Source organism: Rhinatrema bivittatum, chromosome 2 (assembly GCF_901001135.1).
Source record: "Rhinatrema bivittatum chromosome 2, aRhiBiv1.1, whole genome shotgun sequence".
Classification (NCBI taxonomy): Eukaryota; Metazoa; Chordata; class Amphibia; order Gymnophiona; family Rhinatrematidae; genus Rhinatrema; species Rhinatrema bivittatum.
Window position 1 is genome coordinate 148,331,634 of NC_042616.1, and position 26,331 is coordinate 148,357,964.

General features: G+C 43.9%; 1 protein-coding gene across 5 annotated transcripts in view; it reads left to right on the forward strand.

The window, feature by feature from the left end:
• Nucleotides 1-26,331, forward strand: part of NEBL (nebulette) — a 673,305-nt gene that overhangs the window by 370,382 nt on the left and 276,592 nt on the right. For 4 of the 5 annotated variants that reach the window (XM_029588726.1, XM_029588729.1, XM_029588727.1 and 1 more), the window contains exons 4-5: nucleotides 415-525; nucleotides 18,432-18,542. The exons of the other annotated variant lie outside the window; for it this stretch is intronic. In XM_029588726.1, coding sequence (XP_029444586.1) covers nucleotides 415-525; nucleotides 18,432-18,542 — 222 coding nt within the window. The remainder of the gene's footprint in view (nucleotides 1-414; nucleotides 526-18,431; nucleotides 18,543-26,331) is intronic. 5 annotated transcript variants of the gene reach the window in all.

Consider the following 26,331-nt stretch of genomic DNA (forward strand, 5'->3'; position numbering starts at 1 on the left):
TTCATAAATATTCATTATGGCTATTATGAAAAATCAGGTCTTTTTGCAGCCCATTTGGACGAGTGTCGCAAGGCCCTGTCCTATGAACTGAAAGAGGGTTTTTTACAAAATAAAACTGTTTCCTAATCCTCCGTGGCCAGACCTTGATCTTCCATTCTGCTAACTTCAATGTTGCTTTCTTTAGTAAGAAGTTGATCCAGACAGTGCTTTTATATGGGAGATAGGCAAAAACAATTCCCCGCAAAACAAAGAGGAAAATAGTTAATTTTAAATATACATTGTACTGTTATATAATACAATACAATACCAGATCATTCCTTGTTGAAATTCATTTGTATCTTAATAAAACAGATTGTTTTAACTGTGTATAAAATTACCGTATTTCCTCATTATTTGTCTTCTTTCTTTTCTTAGACAAAGTATAAAGAAGCAGGCAAGAAAGAGCTGCCAAACTGTTTGTACAAAGAGATGCCAGCCACTATTGACACTGTCTTTGCAAGAGGAGTCACGCAGCTTCAGAGTGAGGTGCATTTTTTCATGAAATATTTGTAACTTGAAAATAGTTAATACAAACAGTTTTAGAAAAGCATTACATATCTTCTTGATTTATATGGAAAAAGACTCTTTCCATGTGGATATGAAGCCAGGAGAACTGCAGAAAGATTTAATAGTGTACCATGGCATTTGCTGAGCTGCATTAGATCGGATTTCTTTAGAAGAGGTAACTTTCTTATCAAGATTTACCATCTTTGCTCTTTAAACTTAGGTTTCATTTTAGACCACTAAATAACAGATTCTTTGGCTCAACTGATCTTCCTTTTGTCTAGCATAGTCCCATGACCCATGACAGAGATTTAACATCTGCCTTGGAATTTATATCATTCTTCCTAAAATGTAAAGTGGTCCTATGAGAGAGTGGGGCCTGATGATGACAAAATAACTGTTTGCAAGAAGTGAGGGCAAAAGTTTTCATCCTTTGCTACTCAGGTTGTAATTATGTTTAGCATATTAGATATCTTTCCTCATTAATGAAGGTATTATGGGTAGAAGTTGTGGTGACTTCAAACCAGAGAACAGGAGGTGATTGGAAAATGCTAAATATTAATGGGGAAGTTAGAATTCCTTCCCTCCCCCACCTCCACATCACTGCTTAAAATTTAACCAGGGGGAACTTAATTAGGACAGAAGATCATATTATCACACTTCCTCTTCCTGCTATTACTTGGTCTTCTTTAGATGATCTCTGTGCAAGAAAGCAGTGCTGGCATTAGGCCTGTTCAGGATCAGGGCAGTTTTTATACCAGACCATTCTATTACAATGCACTTGACAATGGTTATTACTACCATCTTTATATGCTTCGGCCTTCCTTACTGGCAGTGCCAGAAATTGTGTGATGACAGAGGCAATATAGCTTCAATCTACTGTACATTGTTTTAAAACATATTCTATATTGAAAAAAGTATTTAATATTCAATATTGTTCAGCTATAGTTTGAATCTGAAATCTTATGACAATCAGTGACAAATTGCTACTCTGCATTTTAACATGAAAGCTACTGCCCAATAACTCAAATTCAGTTTCTTAGGAAAACCTCTCAAAAAGATTTTAGCTAAAAGCAATAATGGGGGATAAAACGATGGTAGCCATTACAGTAGAGGCAAATTCTTTGTCCATTCCCACAGTAACAAAGCTATTAGGGAGAAATGTTTTCTAATAAGTAATTCAAAACATATTTATAAATATGTCTCAGCAGTCTCCAATGTGCTGTATTTGATGAACCGAACAATTAATTGAAGAAAATAGAATTTCATGTTACTGAGAAAGCAAAAGAAATGTATGGTTAACCAACACTGTACATTGTTAATCTGAGGTAGATCAAGCAACCTCAATTCCTACAGAAGTTATTCATAACATATGTTATCTAAGTCATTAAAAATAGGGATTCAAGTTAGATTTCTGTTTTCCAAGGATACCACTGACAGTACTGAAAAAAGTTTGAAGCTAGAGGAAAAAAAGCAATAAAAGTAAAGTCATAACTGAAAAGAATTAGTCAAATGGGCATGTCATTACCGATACTAAAATTCTATTCTTGCTACTAGTATTTTGCCATAGCATCTGCTGCATAAGGAATGCATATACGGTATATATCTGTGTAACAGCTGTGCCTTTTAAAGTGATCTTTGTGTCACTGGTAGACTACTTGCTCCATATCTCTAGGCTGCTTCTCAATGTGCAGATCCTTGGTTCTGTCACAGTGGGTTAAACATATATCTTAATCACTATCCTGAATTTAAAAAGTGGCTTCTAAGGCACCCAAATAGCAGTGAATAATGAGGGAATTAGGGCTGGTCCCTCTCCATTATCTACCTCTTTAAAATATGTAGGAAATTCATTATTCCTTTTCCGACATGCAATGTTGCTGTAATGACATCAGGCCCCTATAGAAACGGGTAAGGGAAATGCATGGAGAATGCTCAAGAAGTGATATCAATGAAATCTTGGGACAGGAAGCCAAGCAATGGATGGCCGGCGTCATCTTGTGCTCCTACCAGGTGATGGGGGCCGACCAATTGCATCGGTACCCCCTGTGACATAGTAAGGGCAAAGGCTATCGGTGCCATTTTGAATACCGGCAGCCGACGGCCCAAGTGCAGGAGATCGCTCCAGGATCCCCGCTGGACCACCAGGGACTTTTGGCAAGTCTTGGGGGGGCAGGAGGGTGGGGGTTGTAGTTAATTAAATTTAAAGGGTTGGGATGGGTTGGTTTTTTTTTAACTTTAATGGGAATAGAATACCATATGTAACTAATGGACGAATCGGGGTCCCCCGAAAACGGATGTAACGGATTTGGGTCTCGACGAATACAAATACCGAATCGAACGTATCTGTCCCTGCTGCACATCCCTATTGTCTCCTGTGATTCTTAGCCATGGAAAGGGCTACACGATTAGTTTCCCACTCCTGAAGAGAGAAGGCCAGGGTGAGCAGGAGCAGCAGCAGCAGTTTTATTGTCATCAGTCCATCCATCTCTCCCTCTTCTGCTTCTCACTTGCTGCCAAACCAGCAACAGCAGCTGCTCTGGCCACTTCTTTTTCTCCTGAACATGCACCAGAATGTTGCACTGACAAATTTTGCATGTATGGATGAACAGGGCAGAAGCTAGATTGGAATGAGATACACAAGAAAGTCAAGGCAGTATAGCTGAATGGCACATTCTGGTAGTTTGGATGTGAAATGGATGAGAGTGATGAGCCAATGGAAGGGCAGGTAAGGATCCAGTAAAGGTTTTTGAGGAGTAATATGATCACAGGATGTTGGAAAGCAGCAAGAACAGTTGCAGTGGAAACTGATATACTGAAGGAATAACTGCAGGTGAGATACAGCTGAGGAACTGGGTAGAAATGGGGTCAGAGGAACAAATGTGACGAGCATAGCCCACAAATCTCTGTCAAACCATATATCCAAAAATCTAAAAAAAAAAAAAAATCTATGAGGCCATCTGATGTGCTCTTAGGCTCTCTCCTCCTGGAGATCTCATTGAGCCAATTGATTAGTGGATACATGCTTGGAAAAACCAATTTGAGCAATTGCTGGATCATTTGACTCCATTTAAAGCCAGATGCTACAACTGATAGAAACATAGAACATGACAGCAGATAATGACTATCGGGGCCATCCAGTCTGCCTGTCCATACATCTCTTGCTTATTTTTATAATCCTTTCTTGTCCCTCAGAGTTCCTCTGTGCTTGTCCCATGCTTTCTTGAATTCAGGTACTGTCCTTGTATCCACAGAGAAGCTGTTCCATGTGCTGTCCACCCTTTCTGTAAATAAATATTTCTTAGATTACTCTTTGAATCTACCCCCTTTCATCTTCATCCCATAACCTCCTCATTGACAGAGGCCTGTATCCTGTGCATTTATTCTTTAGAGGTATTAAAATGTCTCTATCATGTCTTTCCTTTCCTTCTTTTCCTCCAGGGTATATATGTTTAGATATTTAAGTCTGTCTCTTTATGCTTTTTGTTGAAGACCATTGACCATTTTAGTAGCTGCCCTCTGGACAGCTATTTTCCTTATGAAGGTGCGATCTCCAGAATTGTACACATTACTCCAAATGAGTTCTCACCAAAGATTTATACAGAAGCAATATCACCTCTCCTTTTTGGCTGGTTATTCTCCTCCCTATGCAGTTAAGCATCTGTAGCTCTCCTTTGCCCAAAATTTATATTATCCCTATGTGTAGGGATGGGGAAGATGAGAAGATACAAATACCAATATGTATTACCTCTGGGTCCGTTACCTGAGAGGGATGGAAACAGTGACCCTATCTCCCCGATACCACACCAAGTTTGATCTCTGCAGCCTCTTACTTATTTTAGTACTTGTAAATAACATTCACAACATCCAAAAGGACAGATCAATTCTGTTTACTTAAATACAAGAAGCAATTCTGGCAGAAGACTGAGACAACACTATGCATCACAGTATAGTACAATATAAGCTTAACCTATAAACCTACCCTGTACCAGTCAAGGGCAGTAAGAATCATACTGAGAAAATATAGATGGCTGTAATAATTAAATCACTTACTATTATCTATTACGTTCGGTGTGTCTTGAACTAGTATAGCCCTTGGGTCGTGGCGAGTGAAGACTCCGCCAACAGGGAGGAGCCCTGTGGGCCCTTACCACAACAAGCAAGGTCTCACCAGTGATGGACAACAGAGGAAACAACTTTATTATACAGCCAATGGTGATCCGAGGAGCGGATAAATAGAGTCAGTCCCAAGAGAGTGACCTGCAGCTGGTCGGTCGGAGTGGTAATCCTCAGTGTGGAGTAGTCTGGTGAATACCTTCTCTAGGCGTAGCTTGTGCTGGCAACTCCGGTAGTGGTCCGCAGCATGGGGTAGGCCGGAAGCCAATGAGAAGTTGCACAAGACAGGAGGGATCCGGTAGTGGCCCCAAGCAGGGTAACCCAAGGATCCATGCCACAAAGTAGAAGAGAAGGTTCTGTATTCACACCGGTACTGTAGAAGTAGATGGAGGATCAGACACCGAGGAAGTCCAAACAGGAACAGCAAGGGTCGTCTGGGGACAATGCAGGATTTCACTGGAACAGAGAGAACAGAAAGGAATGGCTCTCCGAGGAGCAGATAGCCCTGAGTGCGGCAAGGCCCCTGAGGAGCGGTACCTAGGTCACTCAGTAGGACAGCGAGACGGAGATCCAGTGTGGTGGAAATATCAGGACAGGAATCCTTGCTAACTCGATACATTGGAAAGTCAGCTGAACTTAAGTATGGTAGGCGGATGACATCATGCAGTGGGACACTCCCGAGGTTCCCGCCATGACGCATTTAAGAAGGGGCAGGCACGCGCGTGCGTGCCTTAGGTAACCCCTGGATGTAAGATGGCTGCCTGGAGCGCCCACACCGTCCCAGGCACGCCATGAGGGTCGGCGTGTGGAAACAGAGGCCACCATTCTCCCCAGACTCGGAGCTGCATAGAGAAAGGAGGTGAGCAGCAAAGGTCGCAGCCGCCTGCGACCGGGTGCAACATTATCATTAGCTGGAATATTTCCAACAAGAATCATAATCCCACACCTAAATTTATTCTCAATATTTATTTATTTATTTTTATTTATTTAAAGTTTTGTATACCAACATTTGTTAAGAAAACATCACATCGGTTTCCATACAACATGAACATAGCCAACAGGGCTTTACAGTGTAACTGATAAAAGAACTGGGGGAGGGGAGGGTAACCAGGGTCCTTTGCTGTACATTCAGTAAACGCGAAACATAAATAAGTAAAAATGTATAAAATATATACAATAAGAATACAAGGAGGGGGTGCATTAAGTACAAGAACTAAGGGTCAGGGACCTAGAGAGGAGGGGAAGGGGCTTGGAAAGAAGGTAGGGGTGTAAAGAAGGACAGAGAGGGGAGGGGGGCGAGGGTAAACAGGGCATAAGGGAATAGGCAGGACAGTGGGCAGAAGCGGGCTCATGCCTAGGCGTGTGTGAACAGCCAAGTCTTGAGATTCTGTCTGAATTACTTAGGGCAGTCATTTGACCCAAGGGTGTATTCCAATAGGGAAATCCAGAAAGATAAAAACAATATAAAATCCCATAAAAAATTAAGAAAGAAAATTATGTCCTGGTGGGGGCCCTTGTAGAGATTGATGAAGTTGCAGTCTTGGCCTCGGGGCTGAATAGGGTCCAGAAAGAGGAAGATTGTTTCTTGGGAAGATGTAACTCCTTCCAAGCAAGGCAGTGGGAAGAAAAATCAGATTACACTGCTATCTGTGCACCAACTATTGTTTGGAAGGCTGTGCCTCACTAAATCTGTGGTGCTTCTAAAGTAGACTGAGGACACATGCTGAGCTTAAGAATGGTAGGCGGATGATGTCCATGCGGTGGGGGACGCCCCGAGGTTCCCGCCAGGACGTGTTTAAGAAATCACAAGCGGATTGTGATACATTACAGGATGATTCTTGCAAGACTGGAAGATTGGGCATCCAAATGGCAGATGAAATTTAAGGTAGACAAGTGCAAGGTGTTGCATATAGGGAAAAATAACCCTTGCTGTAGTTGCACGATGTTAGGTTCCATATTAAGAGCTACCACCCAGGAAAAAGATCTAGGCATCATAGTGGATAATACTTTAAAATCGTCGGCTCAGTGTGCTGCAGCAGTCAAAAAAGCAAACAGAATGTTAGGAGTTATTAGGAAGGGAATGGTTAATAGAATGGAAAATGTCATAATGCTTCTATATCGCTCCATGGTGAGACCGCACCTTGAATACTGTGTATAATTCTGGTTGCCGCATTTCAAAAAAGATATAAGTTGCGATGGAGAAGGTGACAGAGAAGGGCAACCAAAATGTATAAAGGGGATGGAACAGCTACCCTATGAGGAAAGGCTGAAGAGGTTAGGGCTGTTCAGCTTGGAGAAGAGACGCTAGGGGGGGGATATGATAGAGGTCTTTAAGATTATGAGAGGTCTTGAACGAGTAGATGTGAATCGGTTATTTACACTTTCGAATAATAGAAGGACTAGGGGGCACTCCATGAAGTTAGCAAGTAGCACATTTAAGACTAATCGGAGAAAATTCTTTTTCACTCAATGCACAATAAAGCTCTGGATTTTTTTGCCAGAGGTTGTGGTTAGTGCAGTTAGTGTAGCTGGGTTCAAAAAAGGTTTGGATAAGTTCTTGGAGGAGAAGTCCATTAACAGCTATTAATCAAGTTTACTTAGGGGTAGATTTTCAAAAAGCGCGATTTGGCGTACTTTTGTTGGCGCATCAGGCGCAAACAAAAGTACGCTGGATTTTAGTAGATATGCACGTAGCCACGCATATCCGCTAAAATCCTGGATCGGCGCACGCAAGGCTACCGATTCCGTATAGCCGGCGCGCGCCGAGCCGCGCAGCCTACCTCCGTTCCCTCCGAGGCCGCTCCGAAATCGGAGCGGCCTCGGAGGGAACTTTCTTTTGCCCTCCCCTCACCTTCCCCTCCCTTCCCCTACCTAACCCACCCGCTGGGCCCTGTCTAAACCTCCCCTTACCTTTGTCGGGGGATTTATGCCTCCCGGAGGGAGACGTAAATCCCCGCGCGCCAGCGGGCCGCTAGCGCGCCGGGACGCGACCTGGGGGCAGGTCCGGAGGGCGCGGCCACGCCCCCCGGACCGCCCCGGGCTGTAACCACGCCCCCGGGTCCGCCCCCGAAACGCTACATCCCGCCCCGAAAACGCAGCACGTATCGGGCCCGCCCCCGACACGCCCCAACACGCCCCCCTCGGAAAACCCCGGACTTACGCGAGTCCCGGGGCTCTGCGCGCGCCGGTAGGCCTATGTAAAATAGGCGCACCGGCGCGCAGGGCCCTGCTCGCGTAAATCCGGGTGGATTTACGCGAGCAGGGCTCTTAAAATCCGCCCCTTAGGGAATAGCCACTGCTATTAATTGCATTAGTAGCATGGGATCTTCTTAGTGTTTGGGTAATTGCCTGGTTCTTGTGGCCTGGTTTGGCCTCTGTTGGAAACAGGATGCTGGGCTTGATGGACCTTGGTCTGACCCAGCATGGCAATTTCTTATGTTCTTATGCCAAAAAGCTATGCCAGCCTTCAGAAAACCTCTTCTTAAAGGCTGGTTAGATAGTTATAAAGTACTTAGCTCACAGTCTTGCAGCAGGTCATACAGCAGATCCAGGCAGTGGAAGTTCTGGAGGGAAACTGCACTCTGGAGTGTCTTGTGCTGAAGGTGATGTTTCTCATCAGTAACGGGTCAGGCACTCTTTAGCCAGTCATAGGGCAGTTTAGTCTTATAAAGCTAGCTCTTGCAGCTACCTGTATGATGTATACAGATGCTTTCAGCACATTGTGATGCAGGGGATTATCAGAAATAGCATTCTCTGAGCCCCAGCTCCCATCGAAGGTAGAAAACAGCACATGCCAGTTCATCTGAGGCACCCACACCAGCAAACAGAAAAAGTTCATAGTTAACCAGAAAGTTAGCTTCATGTAAGCTCCAGGAGGTTGGAACAGCCATACAAAGTGGCCCTATCAAATTTTCCCCCCACTTAAATGGCAGGCCCTCACACATCTGAAAAGGGGATGTGTTATATATATCTGTCTTATACATTTACAATATGGGCTAAAGAAACATAGCAATATTGGAATCATAACAAAGTGTATCATGATAAGCATAGTGTCCACTTTATATTTGCTACCACTCCCTAGAAGGATATTGACCATGGGATCTCAGAGGGTATCCCTAGAGTACTGTAAGTGAGTTTCTGCACTGGCTTAATGGCCCATTTTCCTAAGGCATTTTTCTTTTCCCATCATTCTCATTTTGAGGATTATCATCAGCTCTATCACTGGCAACCTGTGGAGTCTCATTGGATTTATCATGTTTCTGTATGCCTTTCCCTTGTACCTTCTCCATTAGGGGACTGAGTATCATTAATTTTGAAGGTAACTCAGGACCTTCTGAAGAGGTTTCTCCTGACCTGTTCATAGGCTGGGGAGCTGTTAGGGTGGTTTTTGAATTGGTGTAAGTGGGGGTTAGTTGGGCATTCAGTGAGCCTAGGGCAGGTTGCATCGGTTGGCTCATCTGCTGGTGCTTTGGTCAATAACCTCACCAACTCAATGAGGTCAGGAATCTCTCTCCCTGGACATGCAACAGAATAGTTTATTTCAGACTGTGAGTCTTCACTGTCAGAGGGCTCGGATAACTGACTGGAGGCAACTCTGGTATTAATAGGTGGATTACCCCTCTGACTCCTCCTTTGGTTGAGTCTTTCTGATGGAGGCCTAGAGGTGGCAATAGATACAGTGGAGGGCAACTGTACCAACTGCTCTATGGGAAGCTGATGGTTTTGGTAAAGAGTTCTTTTGGGACCTTGTCCACTTTCAGGCCACACCCAGTACACAGGTAGTATTGGTAGCTTAGAGAAAATGTCATATGGTTCTTTGTGACACTGATTTGCCAGTTTATGCCTCCCCGTAATACCCAAGGCTTTCACTAGACTCGGTCTCCATCATTCAACTCCAGATTTTTGGCCCTGGCATTATATCGGACCTTGGTACTGGCATTTCGGCTTCCTGCAGCCTCAGCGGCTGCCTGGTAGGCCGGGTTCAATTGCTGTTTGAGATGCTCAATATTTTTGGCAGAGTTGCCATCAGGTGGTACCTAGCATTTCATTTGTGCCAACGCGGATAAGTAACATCAGTTAGTAGCTAGTAGGCTTGATGATTCTCAGTAGTCTCTCTGAAATATCTGATCTTGGCACCTGATAGGCAGTACAACTCCCAGGGCAACATGTCTAGTTGGTAGATGGATACCTCCATACCTGTTAGAAGGGAGTTACCAACCACCACTACCCTTCATTTCCTAGGTGCAGTGATTGCTTGCAGTTTTGGAGTTTAAGAGTTCCAGTTCCTCATTTTCATGGAACTGTTTCTCCTCTTATGGTTTCTCATTTTCCTGGGATGGAAATAGCTTTATCATACTCCCAAAGAGAAAGAAATGTACTTCAAAGCACAATCAATCTTCCCACAGCAAGCAATAGTTTAATACGTTGGACAGACCTTAGTTTTTTTCCTGCGTCAACACCTTCTCTGCTCTCAGCATCAGTTGCTCAGCAACAACTCCTTCAAGGTTTATGCTGTCCTTGCTTTCTTACTTATCTTTTATCCCAATAGTTGGGATATTCATCCAGTATCCAGAGAAAGCAGGAAAGAGGAGGAGAAATGGCACCCACAAGGTGCTTACTCACAGCCTATACACTAGGGAGCTAAGGAGGTACCTACCAGGTACAAAAAGAAACAGAGGAATACAAGTAAGGAAATAATCTAACCAGAGCAACAGCATTATTCAGCTGTACCATGTATAAGGAATTCTAAATTGGAAGGCGTGTTCATTGTACATGGTTTGTATTGTCCCTAAATTCCTGTTGGAATATCTATTATAAACCATCTTATTTCAGAAAGGAATAAAAAGACCTTGGTAAAAGAAATGAGGAACTACATAGTTGCCGATTCAAGTATTTATGTGACACCTGTAATGCCTTGTTACTGAGGGGTGGTTGACACTGCCTAATGGGCAAGCCCAGTAGGTCCACCCCATCAGCTGGTAGGGATGCCCTCTGGAGGGGCTGACTGGAACTTTGCCTATACCAGCCCCATTACATGCAGGTTGAGCCCTTGGGTTCCAGGGGCTGGCAGGACTTAGGTGGTTTCCTAAGGCAACCCAAAGATGAAAATCCAGGCAAGCATGGGTCGAGACAGGGAGCAAACAGCAGTAGACAAACCAGAGGTCGAGCAGGTAGCAAACAGGCAATGTTGGGTCCGAAGCAAGAGGTCAGGTCCAGGCAGCAGACAATGGGGTCCAATCCATGCCAAAGACAAGCCAAGGGAGCAAAGAGAAGGACGAGACAGATGGGACTGACAAGACAGACGGGAAGGCAGCCGGACATTGAGGAGATGAGGAAAGACACAGGCAAGGCAAAACAAGGCAAAGGAACAAACAAGGCAAGGAAACAGACAGGGCAACCACAACTTAGGAATAGCAACATGCACTGGGATAACGAGAGGATGCCAGGAGACCTGTTGCTGAGGTACCTAATGGCAGGGCCCCATGATGTCATTAGAGGGTGGCACGGGGTCTTTCCCACTGTGGTCCCTTTAAGAACCTGCATACTGGGTGCACACGTGCCTTAGGAGAAGGATTGAGAGCATTGCAGCAGTGGCGTCCTTGCCACTGGTGAGGCCTGGCTGTCGGCGTCTATGCTACAAGAGGACTTTGGCAGCATCTGGGGTGAGTGAGGTGTCTTGTGGGGCCCAAACGCGAGCCGCCAATTGTAATAATTTATTTCTGGATTTTGGGTTTATCAAAGGCAATCCACCTTGTACAACATTTCTGGGGAAAGGCAGAATATAAATTGTTTAAATAAAAGTGTACTCTCTGTCAGATTCCTGTTATTTCACAAGTGCTTCAGTAAACTTTTGTTGGAACATCAGTCAGACATGTCCTCCTTGTTTATTTAAATGCACTTGGGGTTGATTTTAAAAGCTTGCGCAAAAATGCCTGCATAGGCGAGAATGTGGGCCACGCATGAGCAACATGGATTTGAAAAGCTGTGATTTATGTACGTATATGTGCACGCGCGAGCAAAAAATAAGGGGAAGGAAAAGAGGTGGGGCATAGGCATTCCAGGTGGGGCCAACTGTTATACGTATAACTCTGTACTTTAAAACTGGAGGCCGCAATGTGCAGCAGCTTGTTAGCCACCTAACTTTACTGCTGCCCCTGCTGAGGAGTCTGTCTACAGATCTCATGTTTTAGAGCTTACAGGACAGGGTGAGGGACCCGGGTCAACTGGGGATGAAGAACCAGAGGGGTTTGGATGACCTCGAGATTGACTGGGGAAACTGGTGGACTAACTGGAAAAACTGGGAATGTATCTCACGTGAGGCATGTTTTAAAATCTGCCTTATATAAGGCCGTGTTAAAGCCAGCAAAGTCATCTGCCATTTAGATGCCCAGTTTCCTAGTCTCACAAGATCCTTCTGCAGTTTTCAACAATCTGTTGCTGTTTTAATGACTCAAAACAATTTTGTGTTATCTGCAAACTTGGTCACCTCACTCGTTTTTCCTTTCTCCAGATCTTTTATGAATATGCTAAATAACACAGGTCCCAGTACAGATGCCTAGAGTACTCCACGACCTTTCGCTATTTAGAAAACTGACCGTTTAGTCCTACTCTCGGTTTTCTGTCCTTTATCCAGTTACCAGTCTACAATAGGATACTATCTCCAATCTCATGACCTCCCAATTTCCTGAGGAGCCTCTCATGAGGGACTTTGTCAGATATCTTTTGAAAATCCTTAGACACTATATCAACTGGCTCACCTTTATGCCCATGCTTATTTACACCTTTAAAATATCTGGTAAATTGGTAAGACAAGACTTCCATTTACAAAGATCATGTTGACCCTCCCCTATTAAACCATGTCTAACTACATGGTCAGTAATTGTTTTTAAGAATAGCTTCCACCATTTTGCCTAGCGCAGTTGTCAGACTCACTGGTCTATAGTTTCTCAGGTCACTCCTGGAGCCCCTTTAAAAGATTGGTGTTACATTGGTCCAGTCTTCTGGTACCATGGCTAATTTAAATGATAGGTTGAAAATCACCAGAAACAGGTCTGAAATTTCATGTTTGAGTATCTTCAGAACTCTGGGGTCAATACCATTTTCGTTTCAAATGCACTTGCAACATTTTATTACTTGTTATTACCTTTATGGCAAGCTTCTTTTCAAACGCTGTCTTAGTCTGCTTTCTCACCTTTTTACATTTAACTTGCCAGAGCTTATGTTATTTCCTATTGCCATACTTGAAAGTGCGCTTAGCGCTGGACTTATCTGGCTATCTAGCAGTCAGATGAAAATCACTTATCCGACCATCTTTTAGCCAGCCAATTTGTGGACGGGCAGTGGGCAAATCTGGGCATCACTACCTATCTGCTTAACTTAACGGGATAAGAATCGATATTTGCTCTTATTTGGTTAAGTTAATTGAATTTAATTTATCTGGCTAAGTAACACCTTGACTGCAGATATTCAGTGGCATAGCCACGCTGCTGAATGTACCTTGTAATGTAATGCCTTTGGTCTTGGAGGATATCCTTCCTCAACCCTCCAGCCTCCCGATGAAGAATCAACTGTATGGAGCTTGAAGAAAATGGATTGTGACGGTGTATTTGTTTAGCCCCTATATCTTCTGTGACTGCCCTGTGAATATTAAAGCATTCCCAGAGTTAAGGATTAAATGTACATTCCTCATTTGCTTCTTTCATGGTCTTCTTGCCAAACATTCACACAATTACACTCTTGTATAGTAAGCTGTTGTTCATCCTTTAGATTTGAAAGTGACCATAACATCACTGGTTGTTAAGGTTTCTGTGAGCATGTAAGTGTTTGATTTGGTCAATTTGTGCTTTGAACTATCAGTGAAACAGTAGTTAGGAGGAGATGCTGCGTACATGGTGCTGGTTCAAAGTTTACATTATGTTTCTACTCTTCCTCTCTTAGACAAGTGGTTCTCAACCTTTTTTTGGCCGGACATGGTGCTGGTTCAAAGTTTACATTATGTTTCTACTCTTCCTCTCTTAGACAAGTGGTTCTTAACCTTTTTTTGGCCGGACATGGTGCTGGTTCAAAGTTTACATTATGTTTCTACTCTTCCTCTCTTAGACAAGTGGTTCTCAACCTTTTTTTGGCCGGGACACACCTGACAGATGGTTCTCACATGCGTGACACACTGAACATGTGACCTTCACGGGGCTAAATGTAAACATGCATTCTGCATCCACAGGAATCCCCTCAACCCTCAGCAATGAGTGCAGAGCAGATCTAGGGCATTACCCGTACAACTCGCCATACAAAAAAGATATTCTGGTTCTGATGACATCTCAGTAAAAGCAAAACAAACTCCCTTTACTACCAGGCACAATAGCCTTCCTTATGAAAAGCCAACAATTTACCACTAATGCATGTCCTATTGAGAAAACACAACAAATAAGATTGATACAAATGCCTAAATGCTAGTAAAATACCTCACCTCAGTCACACTCCCAGAACTGACCTTCACCAAGTACAGAAAAACCACAAATTATAAATATGGAGACAGAAATTGGAATGGAAAACCAAAAAAGCCACTCTGCATGCAGTGCGAACCTGGAGAAATAGAAAGAGAAATATAGCACCTAACAGACGCTCAGGATTTGCAATAATGCACACAAACTAACCCGCACAAAGTTACACCTGTATTATGGAACACACTCAACAGTAACAACCTTATCTAAGAAATACAACTATTAAACCAGGCCCTAAACACTAATACATTTCCTTTTGGGAAAACAGAATAAGCCAAGCTACTATAGAGCCCCATACAGAAATAATTGTAAAGCTATACTAAAAATGTTACAAAACAGCTGCCGAACAGAATAATATCCAACAATTAAAAACTCATAAAAATTATTAAATCATGTCCAAATATCAATAAAATATTTCAAAACAGACATCGCATAATACCCAATAATTAAAATGGCAGTCAATCAAGAAGCCGAAATCAGAGCAGCCTCAGAGAGAACTTTCCTTCCCCACCCCCCACCTTCCCCTCCCTTCCCCTCCCTTCCCCGCCCCCCATACCGAAAAAAAAACAACCCCTTACCTTTGTTGTGGAAGAGGCAGGCGTAACTTGCGCACGCCGGCTGAGTGCCGGCGCGTGATCCCCTGGCCCAGCAGCCATAAAGAGGCCTCTGGCCATGCCCCAGCCCCGCCCCCGGACCGGCCATTTTTTCAAGCCCTGGGACATACGCACATCCCGGGGCTTTATGTGCACCGCCGGGCCTTTTGAAAATAGGCCCGGCATGCGTAAATCCTCCTGGATTTACGAGCGTAGGGCTTTTAAAATCTGCCCCATAGGTACTCCCTGCTTTGCACTCTCCTCAAGCAGCAGGCACATGTGGCTGTTTTTGGAAGCACAAGCTTGCTAAATAACATTTTTGGTGACACACTGGTGGAGAAACACTGTTCTAGGGTATAGATGTTTAGATTTTTGCTATTCCCATATGCTTTAGAACAAAGGCCATTGACCATTTTAGTAGCCATTCGCTGGACCAACTCCATCCTATTTATATCTTTTTGAAGGTGCAATCTCCAGAGCTTTACCCAGAATTACAAGTGAGGTCTCACCAGGGACTTATACACTGTCCATGTTTTGCATGTATCTAGCAGGTTTAGCAACACAACTACTCTGTAGACCTTTGGTTTTGTATAATAAAAAGGTAACTTTCACTGCATTTACAAGCTTATAGCCAAGGTCCCTAGTTTTCTGTGTCTGCTCAGAGCTTTTATCTTCAGCAAGGGTTAAAAAACTTTGAGGCACAGGTTTTGAAATTCTGCAGCATATTTGTGTAAATTTGCATATGGCTTTACCTAACTCACTATACACAACAATTATATTTAATTAAATATGTCTTTAAAAATATATATTAATTTTCTAATTTTAGTTATGAGTGAATATTTTTCTTTTTTCATTTTATTTCTATTATCTATTTTATTTCTTTCTCCCTCTTTTTATTTACTTTTCAAACTTTTTTCCTATTTCCCTTTTCTGTCTGTTTCTCTTCTCTTACCTCACCTTCTCTTACTAAGCTTATATCTCTCCTTCTGAAAATTCCTCATTATATTCTACCTACCTCCACTTCCCCAATCTTTCTTTCTCCCTCTTTTCCAGCTTTAATATCACATCTTTCTTTGTACTCTTCTTCCCTCCCTCACTCTTACCACCTCTACTTTCCTTTATATCCCATAGTCTTTCTTGCCTCCCATTTTTTTTGTACTAATTTCCACAAGTCTCTGCTGCTACCTTTCTATACTATCTCCCTCTGTTCTCCATCCATTTGTTAATGCTGCTGCCCCAGTTGCTAATCTTCTCAATTTCTTCCCCTAGACACTGGTTGCCTCCTCAATTCCCACCCCATTTAATACCCTTCTTCCCCCCCCCCCTCCTTATTCCAGGTGCTCTCCTTCCATTTAGTTTAGCTGCTGAATCTACCAGTTCTTTCATCACCCATGCAGTTAGCCTCCTTCTATTCTTTCCTGGCTGCGACAGCAGAAAATTAAAAGTGTTGAAGGGTGCTGGGGAAGGGGAGCACCCTTCCCCAGACTCTCTTTATAAGGTTCTCCTAGTAGTCAACTATATATTCCACTATAGGAGGGAAAACTAGTAACTCGAAGTGAAGGTTTGGTGGTGGTTTAGGGTTTTGGGGCCAGTTTTAGATGCACAGTGAGACGTATGAGCAACACAGTACACATCAATGAATATTTGATGTGATTTTGAGTGAGGAAAGTCACATAAAGATGAGATTTCTACAATGTTTTCTCACCCTAGCTCGATAGTACCCTGGTAGAGAGTCTATCAAGTTAGGGTGAGAGAACATTGTAGAAATCTCATCTCTCTGTGACTTTCCTCACTCAGAAGCACATCAAATCTTCACAGATGTGTACTGTGCTGTTCGTACATCTCATTGTGCATGTAAAACTAGTCCCAAAACACTAGACCGCCAGCAAAACCTCACCTTGAATACTAGATTACCCTCCTATAGTAGTATATAAATAGATTTCAATAATGTGTGCCACCCCAGAGGCTCTCTCTCTCTCCCTCCCTCCCTCCATGTCCCCTGCCTAAAACAGAATTTGCGATATTTATTGCAAATTCTGTTTTGAGCATATTGCACAGCTTAACATCAGGAAAAAAGTTGTAGTTATTTCCAGTGTTAAAACCATGCGATAACTTGTGTTATGCTATTGCATGCTATGTTAATGCCTCTCATTTTCATAGATCCCACCCAAACTTCTCTCCAATTCCTCCCTTTTGAATAAATTTTGAAAATTTGCATTCACATTGTGTGACGTGATAACGCATGCGTTATGGCGTTATCAAGGATGTTAGGGCCCTAATGCCCGCGATAACCGCCTAACGCATTTTGATGAATGACCCTGTAAGTTTGGGACTTAGCCAGCTTCTAAAATTCACGTGCTTTAACTACCTGCAAGTTATCTGCCTAAGTAGTTGGCCAGATAAAACTTATCCAGATAACTTGAAGGTGTACTGATGTGGAGAAAGATAGCCAGATAAGTTATCTGGTTAACTCCAATATTCAGAATTAGCCAGATAATTTGTCTTGTAGCAATTACCTTGGCCACAGAATCACTGGAAACTGAAGGCCTTGGTTATATTGATGTGAAGCCATGCCAGAGACTAAAGTTTGAATGACATCTTAAATCAACTTCTTCTTTGTACTTTTGTGAGATGACATACTTGGTCTTACGGGAGGTTCTAGCTTGTACTGGCACTGTGCATTAAGGACCAGATCTTAAAATCTGCGCCCGATTTTGTGACATGCATGCGCTGCCGCGAGCATGTTATAAAATCCGGGCTTGGCGTGCGCAAGTGGGTGCACACATGTGTACCTTGCACGCGCAAGCCCGAGGGGAGCCCCGATGGCTTTCCCCGTTCCATCCAAGGCCGCTCCGAAATCAGAGCGGCCTTGGAGGGAACTTTTTTCTGGCGCCCTCTCACCTTCCCCTCCCTTCCCCTATCTGACCCACCCCCCATCCCTAACTAAATCCCCCCCTATCTTTGCTCCAAAAGTTACGCCTGCCTGAGGTAGGCTGGAGCACTCGACCCCGCCCCCAAACCACCCCTGGACCGCCGACACGCCCCCGGCCACGCCCCCAGGCCTCCCCTTTTTGCAAGCCCCAGGTCATACGCATGTCCTGGGGCTTGTGTGCGCTGCTGAGCCTATGCAAAATAGGCTCGGCGCGCAGGGGCAGATTTTCTCGGGTTACATAGCCTTTGAAAAGCTGCCCCTAAGAGTGGAAGATACTTTTTATGTCCCCTCTCATAAAGAAAGAATAGCAATGATGACAGTTGGCTGTAAAGTGTGGGGAGGGACAGTGGGTGGGTGGGTTATACTTGATGGCATTCAAAGAAAGCTTTTAATCTGACAGGCAACACTCAGTACAACTGATTTTGATCCTGTCTTTAGATTTAGAATTGAGATGTATGTGAGTAGATATAAGTATATTCTGGGATTCAGAAGTTTTAATATTTTTGGATTTTTTTGGTTCAGTTTGGATTGTTTTATTATTGTATTTGCTCATGTTTATGGGTGTTTAATTTTGTAAATCAATTTTATTGTTTTAACTAATTATAAAGAATAGAAATTGGTTAAAATAAATACAATTAGTCTTCATCAACCAAATTAGCAACTGTAAAGTGTTTCAAATGAACATTAAAAATCTATAAAGTTCATATTTGATGAAGAATAAAATAAGAATTAAGATTCTTCCTTTTTCAGGCACTCTACAGACAGAAATATGATGCTGAGAAGGGGAAATCAAGTTACACGCATATGCAGGAACTGCCAGGTGTTAAGCATGCCATGGAAGTCACTAAACATCAGAGCAATGTAAGAATATTTTTCAAACAGCTAATTATTAAACATTAACTCATTATCTCCAGGCTCCCATGCAGGTCCACAGGCTTCATCAGGATTAATAAGGGCCCTGATATTTCAGATGCAAGAAAGATTGTGTTCACTGTTTTCAGCTGTTAAGATCAATTTACATAGAAATGCGGGTCATCAAACAATTTGTAAATGATACCTTTTTATTGGACTAACTTAATACATCTGTGACGAGTTTTCAGAAGCTGTGCTTCCTTCATAGGTCATTTCCTTGAGTTTGTGTATTTGTTTCTTCATTTGACTATACAGCATGTGATATTGTCGTGTTAGTCCACTCGAAAAAGAGAGATTTACAAATGGGTTAGAAAAGCACTACATGTCTGCTAAATAGACCTAAAGTTTACTAATTTGCCGGAGATCTTAAATGTTTCAAGGTGGTACTGATTTAACTAAGCAGAGGTCACTATTCAAAACTAAACATTTAAATAGCTAACTTGTTTAGATGGCTAACTTGGAGTTAGATGGCTAAATTGGATAACATGGAGTTAGATGGATAACTTATGAATTAGACGGCTAAATTGCCATTTAAATGGCTTTGAATATTGACCTTAGAATGGTATTATGAGACTGAGAGGAGGTGAAGAATGAGTTGACTTGACAGGTGCCAGTTTGTCTTTGACTGTAATAGATCAAGGTGATTTTTTTAAAATTATTTATTATTGTAAATTCAAAATTTACAAGTATATACTTGTTTAAGAAGAGTGTTCATAGTTGAAATTTTCCAAAAATGTGCAATAATAAGAAACAAGATAAACATTCTTTTTTCACACAAAAGTCCTCCATATGAGGGACAGAGCTTACTCATGATATAATCATATACAAGAAGAAACCAACAGGACAATGTTGCACTGGAGGTGGACCCTTGGCCTGGTGCAGGATTGGTACGGCTTTCCAGTCAGGCCCGGAGAGCGCCTGCCACCAGGAGGCAGAGTACAAGACGAGACAGTCTAACTGGAGCTTCGCCAGTAGGAGATGAACTTAGGTGGGCCTCGCAGGATCTCCTGAAGAGAAAGTTCAAGGGCATGCCCACCACGGACAAGGGTGCATGGTCATTGTCCAAAAAGGAAGGCCAGAGATCACTGAAGGCCAGCATAGAGAGTCCAAGTGGATAGCAAGGGTCAAAGGCCAGAGTATCAGTCCAGAATGGTTAGCCAAGGCAGGGGTCAGTTACCAGAGGTCAGTCCAGGTGAAGTCAGGTCAGGCAGAGGTCAAGTTCCAGGCAGAAGTCAGACATGGTCAATGGAGAAGCAATGGTTAGTACCATGGGATCAGTCCGAAGGGTACTATCAGGGAACAGAGAGACGCTGGAACAGGAGACACAAGAGTGACGACCTGATGAGGGTGCTCAATGAAGGTCCTGCCGGACCGGTGCCCTAGCACCTGAGAAGGATCAAATGGTCGGAACGGTACTCCGGGAACGGTCAGCAGAGAAGACGATCCGGGGCAAACAGTTATCAGGCAGGAGTGACCCATGTCCTTGGGGAGGAACAACCCGATTCCAAGGTGAAGGTAGACTGACTACCGAGCCTTTTTGTAGGGCTAAGGAGGCAACTTCCTGGGAGGAGCTTGCAGGTGGAGCCCAGGGCGGATCCAGCCGTGGGCCCTTTAAATCTCCAGAGAAGCTGCGGGTCCGCCCCTAGGAGAAAGTGGGGCAGGACCCTGGACAGCTGCCATGCTACTGCTGTAGTAGAGGAGCAGGGGAAGCCGGAGGAGGGCCGCAGAACAGGCCCCAATGTCAATGGCGGTGTCCTGCCACGAAGAGGAGGTCCAGGGGTGGCAAAGGCACAGCAGAGGTCCCGGCTTCGGTGGCTTCTGGGCCGTGAAGTGAGCAATGTCGCCGGCAACCTCCTGCCGCATTGGAGAAGCCCGGCAAGATGGCAGCCGGGCTGCAAAGATCCACGGCGTCGGCGGCTCCAGCCACGAAGGTAAGCAGCCTCCCGTGGCTCCAGCCACAGGAGGAAGCGCAACAGACAGGGCCTGGGTTATTGCAATGTCATTCCAATTGTTGAAGGATTAAACAGGGAGGTAGCTAACTAGGTTACCATTGCATCCAATATAACCCCAGATGGGGAGATTGAAGGATTGGGAACATGTTTATCACTAAGAAATAAGGATAGTTGAGGAGGATCAAAATCATATAAATAATATTTTGATATTTTACAACACACTTACATGGAAATTTGAGAAAGAACGATGCATCTAATTGTAAAACTTTAGGGCGAAGTAACAAAAATTGTCTCCTATGCATTCGTGTAGCTTTTGCTACGTAAGGGAAGATCCTCACTTTGCAATTCAAAAATAACTCCTGACTATGGGCTTGATTTACTGAGGCTTTTCTTCCGTTCTGTGTCTACAGGAAAAATACTTAGTGAATGAGGCACTTTGCTTGAAAATGAGTTTCAAAATCCAATCATGATCTGGTTCCAGCAAAAAACTTACTATTAAACTTGCCAAAGTAATCTCCAAAAAGAAAGTCACAGTAGGAGATGATTCCACATTTTCCCCAAGAGTCTATTTTTTTTTCGCAGAGGCAAATAAAACACTGTAACCAGTGAGTTAAATGCTTCTGATTTAACCTTCAAAATATCAAGCAAATACTTTTTAAACATTATAGTTGACAAAATCTTTTCTGACTTTGTGAAATTAATTATTCTCAAATGTTTATATTTAGTAATATTTTGAATGTTCTCCAACTTGTTATGCAAGTATGCAATATCTTTCAACAAGGAAAATTGTTTTTCTTATTGTAATTTCCCAACTTAGGGGGTTATTTTCTAAGCATTTATTGCATGCATTAGGGCCTTATCGCATGGAACCTGACAAGTTCCATCTTTCTTCAGGGCTCAAGGATGCTTCATCAGCCAGAGAAGCCTACCAGCGACTGCCCCTCCAAGGAAATAGATAATGGTAACTCCTGCCAGATAAAGTGATCCATTGAGGCATGGATCAATCTGATATCAGATGGAAAAATACTGGGTCCTTGTTAGGATTCGTGGGGTTCGTGGACCCTTGGCCCGAGGTGAGGGTTGATACCACCTGAGGGGAGGAGCCCCATAGGTCCTCACCATCGGGAGGCGAGGTCAGCTGCAGCAGGAGATACAGTAGCATGAGAAGGAACAAGGTGTCCTGCGTCACTGCCATGTGATCGCAGGAGTTGGTAGAGAGAGTACTGTGGGGAATCCCGAGGAGCAGGGTAAGAGACACAGTCCAGAGAACCCACAGTATACAGGCAGGACCTGCTGCAGGCACCAAAACAGGAGCATCCGAGAGAGAAGCGCTGGGCAGGCCGCAAGGAGCAGAGAGCACGAGACAGGAACTCATGGAGGTCTGCAGCGGAGACTGTCCCTTTGGGCAGGACTGTGTAGCGAGCGAGACTTTGGTGTGATGACGTAGGCTGTCCCATGGAGCGGGGAAGCCAGAGTCGAATCTCTGAAGTAGTGACGTAAGCAATCCCAAGGAGCGGGGCTGAGCACGATGGAATCTCTGGTAGAGAAATGAAAGCACTACCTCGAGGAGAGGGGAGGTGCAGAGGGCAGTCACTTGGTGTAGAACATAGGCACTGCCCCGAGGAGCGGAAAGCACAGGTACTGTCACTAGTGTAGAACGTAGGCACTGCCCCAAGGCGCAGGGAAGCACAGGTACAGTCACTGGTGTAGGCACTGCCCTGAGGAGCAGGGAGCATGGAGTCGAGTCTCCAAAGCAGTAAGACAGTTCCGAGGGACAACCCTGAGGAGCAGAGAGGCTGGCAGGCAGGAGCTAGCCCGAGGAGCGGGGAAAGCCCAGAGACAAAGTCTCCAACTGGTGCGCAAGCAGGCCCCTGAGGAGCGGTTACCAGAATCAGAGTCCAGAGTAGCAGGAAGATCCGGTACAAGAACCACGGGTCTGAGGAGACAGGAACAAGCACCAGTAGCGAAGGAACTCGTTGCCAAATCAGCTAGCAAGGGGCAAAGGCAGTGCTTAAGAATCCCAACCTTGTGATGTCATTAGTCAGGGATGCCCCTGAGGCTCCCGCCATTGGTTCTTCAAAAGAGGGTCCAGGGGTGCGCACGCACACCTAGGAAGGCCCGGAGTCGGCGTGGATGGCGGCGGAGTCCCGACTGCCATAAGGAGTCCTGGGAACCCGGAGGAATGCGGCGGTAGTAGCTAGCCTCTGCTGCGAGTAGGCCCGGAGAGGAGTGCAAGGCAGCACATGACGTGAGTTGAGTCGGTCGCAGCCGTCTGCGACCGACGGTCATAACAGTCCTCCTTTTCTTTTTCCCTATTTGTAGGTTAATTATTGGCAAGAAATAACAGAGTACCTGGGAAGCCTCAAAGCCCATCTGCCATCTTGCTCTAATTCTCCCAAAGAGCTGTTTTCTGGATGTTTCCTTCAAGGTGAAATTTAAAGTTTGTAAGTGTTATGGCCACAGTGGTGTACCAGAAGTGTATGATCAGTACTCTCAACATACACTACCTTTCTACTGAGATCAGTGAAAGAGATAGTGCGATAGGGAAATTGACACTCCACAATAGGTGGAGTCAGTTTATTTAAACTCCTGCATTCATGTAATGGAGTAGGAGTCTGGGGAGGACTGAGTCAGAGGAAGCCAGTCTGCCATCTGCAGACTGAGGTTTCCACCACTCCCTGGAGTGGTGTTAGTGGGGTCTATTCTTTCACCAAGAAAGTACCTGGAGTGGGACACTCTCACAGCTGAGTAGAGTCTGGAGCACAAAGAATTCCTTTCCAGGAAAGGGGACTGAGACTCAAGGTAAGAGTACCCAGTACTTCTAGGGAGGAAAAGGAGTTCTGTGGTTTAACAGGGAGAACCCTAAGGGATCTGAAGGGAAGAGGTAATCAATAAGTAGATAAGCTGGAATTTCTTCATCTGTCTTGAGAGAAGTTTTAAAGAAGGGCTTACTGAGAAGGGATTTTGTCCCCAGTGGGAGTTTTGGAAAAACTATGGAAGGAGTCCTAAGGAGTTCCTAGTTCAAGAGGAGACAGCCAGAAGCTTCCAAGAATTTGAGAAACTACCGAGAGATAAATGAGAGTTGCCTTCAGAGCAGGTACCAGGGAGGATCCAAGGAAGAAGGACTCTTGTCTTGTAAAGAAATTTTATTGTTGCTAAAAGTGACTAAGATTTATTTTTTGTGCTGATTAGGAATTTGTGTTACTTGGTGCAATAGCAATTAGTGATCATTTTTTTGGACTTTGTTTTTCCTGCTACCAGTACCAGTAAGGTACTTTTAATTTGAACAACAGCTTTGAAATCCATGTGGTGTTTTTATATTTGGGTTGGGCTGATGAGCAGAAAAGCACTAATAAAGAAAAACCCTAAGAGTCTTGAGAATTAAATCTTCCTCCCTATGTGGAAACAATGGGGTTCATGGAGCCTACTCTAGGCCAGTGATTCCCAATTATATGTAGCCCAAGGCTCACCTATATTAATAAAAATGTTATGTGGCACACCAGTTTCCACAGGGTAGGCAATGCAGGCACGGAGAGGACTCATATAGTTTTTTTTTATGATTTATTTGATTTATATTCCACCTTTTGTGACACTCAAGAAAAGCTAGGGAAGCACTGAAAGCCCCACAAGTCTTGTCCAAATTTTAAAATAAAGGGAGAGAGATGGCCCAGACAAACACTCATCACAATGGACCGGCTCACTCTATACACAAGTGCAGAAGAAGGAGAAGTCAGCATGATGTGGGCCTTGGTTGCCACATATGACTGCCAAAGCTCCTCCGCTGTTATTGCTCCTAACACACAGATTGAGTCATATTCAGTGCTTAGTGCATGCTCTCTTGGTCTTACTCAACCTGGGGATAAGAGAAATTGGAAAGACTCTAAAGGAGTAAACTCAGGAGGTGGAAAATAAGGAAGTGCTGTGTGCACTGTGTGTGCTGAACAATGCGGGACCCAGCTATCCATGCCCTGCATTCTACTCATTAATTACCACGCTCCAGGGCTCATGCTGTAGCTAGGAAGGAAAGGCATATTGTGGTAGCTCAAGTGGTAAGCAGTTCGATAACAGCCAGAGGAAACAGGAGGCAGACTGTGGCTGATCCTTAAGTGCACTTTATTTACAGTGAAACAAACTCAAAAACAAGTATGGCAGCACACTTTCACTTCAAGAGTCAGAATAAACAATATGGCTGAACTTACTTCAGGTTTTGTATGGTCCTTTAAATATAGGAGATCTTTGCATACAGTAGCTTTTTCTTTGCTTCCTGGGGCCTCCCTAACCTTCTTTGCTCTGCCAACTTAACCCAAGCTAAAGGAAACTCCTCTGGACCAGAATACCTTGCAGTGTTGGTCCTTTAAGAGGACCAGGCCAGATACCTATGGTGGGTCCTTTAAGGTGTTTTAAGGGAGTTTCTTATAGACTCCCTCACACATACATGATTACATATGTTCTCAGAGAGGAGCTCCTACATGTTTACGAACCGCCACTAGTGAGTCTTGTTGTTGTGAACTGCTGAGAACAGAGCCCATGTGCTGGTCTAGTTATGAGCATCAAGCATTGGTGTTTTCCATGTTATGCCTGATCAGTCTGAAGGCATACTGGTTGGAAAACACTAATCTAGGCCATGAGCCTTCCTGTGAGGCCCTGTTCCTAGGATTGGATCAGGGTTGCACATAGGCACAGCCATAGCTACTGTATGGCCAAAAAAGCTTCAGATAGAGGTGCCATCCACTAGGGGGCTCTAGAAGATCTTCCTAATTTCTTCAATAATTTAGCTCCTTCTCCTTCCCACTCAGTACAATTACTTTTGGCTTCTTCCCATTGTGAAATAGGTAGAAATTAGTTTCAATCTCAATCTAAATCAATCTCAAGTCCCCAGTTCTCATACCTCTCCCTTAGTCTTCCTTATTCTCCTAGCAGTACTAGGTTGGTACAACATTTCTCCTTTTCTCCCAAGTGTTCCTCACCTGGGTCAGTAGTAATATGCTGTTGAATGAATCTCTCAAACTCCTTCTCTTTGGTAATGGACATGAATCCATTCCTCCCTGATGACATAAATACTCTTCAGGTTATTTCTAGATGAAAGTCATCACTTCCTCCAGATGTTACATAATCTGAGTCCCTGGGCCCTAGGGCATGCAGTCAATGAAATAAATCAAAAAGGAAAAATCTTACTCAAAGGGAAAACCAAACAAGGGGCAAGAAAGGTGGAAAACCCTCCACTCTCTTAATCATAAGGTTTCCAAAACGATGGACAAAAGTAAGGGATGAGGCACTCTGTCTTCATTTCTCTACCCAGGACTCAATCCCAAGAGTCGTGTTCTCAGCAAAAATAACCAAAAAGTGGAGACAATACAGACGGGTTGTTCTTGAGAGGGGTAACTCAGGAAACTCAAAATAAGAATCCATACCCTAAGATGGTGGCTGGGTTTGTAAACCGGTAGAATACACCATCTGAATCTCCCACAGTGGGGAACCAAAACCCACAAGTACTGCTAGCCACATCACTCTGCTCCCCTCCTTTAGATCTGGTTTAGTCCTTCTAGTAGAAAAACCTTTAGATTCTCTGTCTATAATCCAAGCTTGTGGAAGGGAGATTTAGAAGGTAGAGGAAATAAAAAGCTAGTGTGTGGGCAAGAGAAATATGCTGGATATGGTTGTGTATATGAGAAAGGAGGCTGTGTTTTTGGGAGTGCATATGTGTCTGTATGAAAATTGAGGTTGTTTGTTTGGGAATGTGTATGGGTGTGTGAGAAGGAAGCTGTGCATGATGGGTTTGTATATGT